Source organism: Lactuca sativa, chromosome 9 (assembly GCF_002870075.4).
Source record: "Lactuca sativa cultivar Salinas chromosome 9, Lsat_Salinas_v11, whole genome shotgun sequence".
In the NCBI taxonomy this organism is placed as follows: Eukaryota; Viridiplantae; Streptophyta; class Magnoliopsida; order Asterales; family Asteraceae; genus Lactuca; species Lactuca sativa.
In genome coordinates, this window is record NC_056631.2 from 61,285,546 (window position 1) to 61,287,607 (window position 2,062).

General features: G+C 33.5%; 1 protein-coding gene across 1 annotated transcript; it reads left to right on the plus strand.

Annotated features, from left to right (window-relative positions):
• The first annotated feature begins 447 nt into the window (after nt 1–447).
• Nucleotides 448–1,720, plus strand: LOC111903077 (protein C2-DOMAIN ABA-RELATED 4). Its single transcript, XM_023898872.3, has 3 exons — nt 448–771; nt 1,128–1,223; nt 1,304–1,720. The coding sequence occupies exons 1-3, from the start codon at nt 661–663 to the stop codon at nt 1,592–1,594; spliced, it is 498 nt and encodes a 165-aa protein (XP_023754640.1). The 5' UTR covers nt 448–660; the 3' UTR covers nt 1,595–1,720.
• Nucleotides 1,721–2,062: the final 342 nt, after the last annotated feature.

The window sequence follows — 2,062 nt, forward strand, 5'->3', positions numbered from 1 at the left end:
AAAATTACCCGATCAAAACCCCTAATAAATACAACAAAATAATTGTAAGATAATATGTTTTGTCACATGGAAAATATTACATTAAAATTATAATAAGATAATAAAATTTAATTAAAAAATAAATACATCAAATATTTTGAAAAAAAAAATCGTCAATAATTTATTATATTTATGAAAAAAAGCCCTCATTTTCAATATACAAAATTACATATGATGTATAATAAAAATCAAAGAATAACTTTTCTAAAATAAAAGATACAAAAAGAAAATGGCATAGAAATTGTGGGGCTTAAAATGAAAAATAAAAGGGCCGAATGTGAAAATATTAATCGTGCATGCATTGTTTTTTGACTGGGCCACCTAAAATAAACCAATTTTTACAGACGAATTTAGAATCAAGATCATTCAAGATTTTGAATGTTATGGGATGGGGCAGATATGGTAAGATCTTACGACCATCCCAAACGGGGAATGGCGAGATGAAGCCGTGATAATCCTCGAGATTTCTAAATTTAGAAAATTACTTGTGAATTCTAACCAAAAACATCAAATCAATCAGCTGTATCTTCTCGGAAATCACAGGAAGATCACCATAAACATTTACATTTGTGATTCGATTCGCTTCCTTTCAATACGATTCCGGTCGATTAGCCTATTGTGATGGAGCGTCTGTTAGGGCTTCTCAGAATTCGGATCAAAAGAGGTGTGAATCTCGCAATTCGTGATATCAATTCCAGTGATCCATATATCGTCATCAGAATGGGTAAACAGGTTAGCCCTCATGGTTTCTTCCATTTGGGTTTTCATTTCAAAATCCGCATACATGCTTTTGAATCTTTGTTGTCACGAATGGATTCATGATGATAAAAAGTTGTATTCTTGGGAAGAGATACATTAATCTTGGTGCCATAATCTTTGCATTAATGATTCATGTTAAATTATCTCAAATTGATTATTTCGATTTTAGTAATCAAATTTACATAATCTAATCAAAGATAATTAATGATTCTACCTTCTAATAATCAATATTTTGCTTCAATACTTAAATTTCAATACTTTTGTATCTGGGCCACTCAGAGCTTCATCGTTATATTGTTTGCTCCATGGATGTTTATAATTTGATGCAGAAACTTAAGACTCGAGTCATGGAGAGGGATGTGAACCCCGTGTGGAACGAAGACTTGACTATTTTTGTTTATGATCCTGAGCTTCCAATAAAGCTGGTAAGTCTTTATATTTAAAACATTTTTAAATGTTATTCCAACTTTATGATTGACATTAGTCGGTCTACGAAAAATTTCAGGCAGTCTTGGATCATGACTTTTTTAGCATGGATGATAAAATGGGAGACGCAGAATTTCACTTAAAGCCATTTTTGGAGGGTCTAAAGATGAATCTGAAGAACACCCCAAGTGGCACTGTAATTAATCGGATAAAGCCAAGCAAGTCAAATTGCCTAGCAGAAGATAGTTGCATAACTTGGAGAAACAACGTTGTTGTTCAAGATTTGTGTCTGAGATTGAGAAACGTGGAATGTGGTGAAGTCGAAATCGAGCTTCATTGGATTGATGTTCCTGGTTGTAAATTGTCTTAGAAATTGATGCATTTAATGTCTTGTATATTTGCCTAATACTTTTTTTGTTTGTACGTGTTTTACATCCAATATTGTATGTTGAAAGCCTGAGATATTGTGTAAGTCAATAGTACTCATATTCTTGAAAGATACATTTAGCAAGTGCAAAAACCACTCGTTCTTTCTCGAGACATTTGTTCATGGTATATCATCTACCAAGAACACAATTTCATCATATAAAACATGGTATGTAGATGTCATCGTCACTTTGTTCACAAAATTGAAACATTATTAAATCAAACATCTTATATGCATAACATAATGACACTCACGAAACGAACAATGTGCCCTATCTTGTTGCAATTATCGCATTGCAAGAATCGGCACATTCCCTCGTGGTGGTAGTTGCACCGGTCGCACTTCGGGAGTGTCCCTTTGTATGGTCTGCTCGGTACGGGGATGACAGAGGTTCCCACTTGTTGTTGTTGC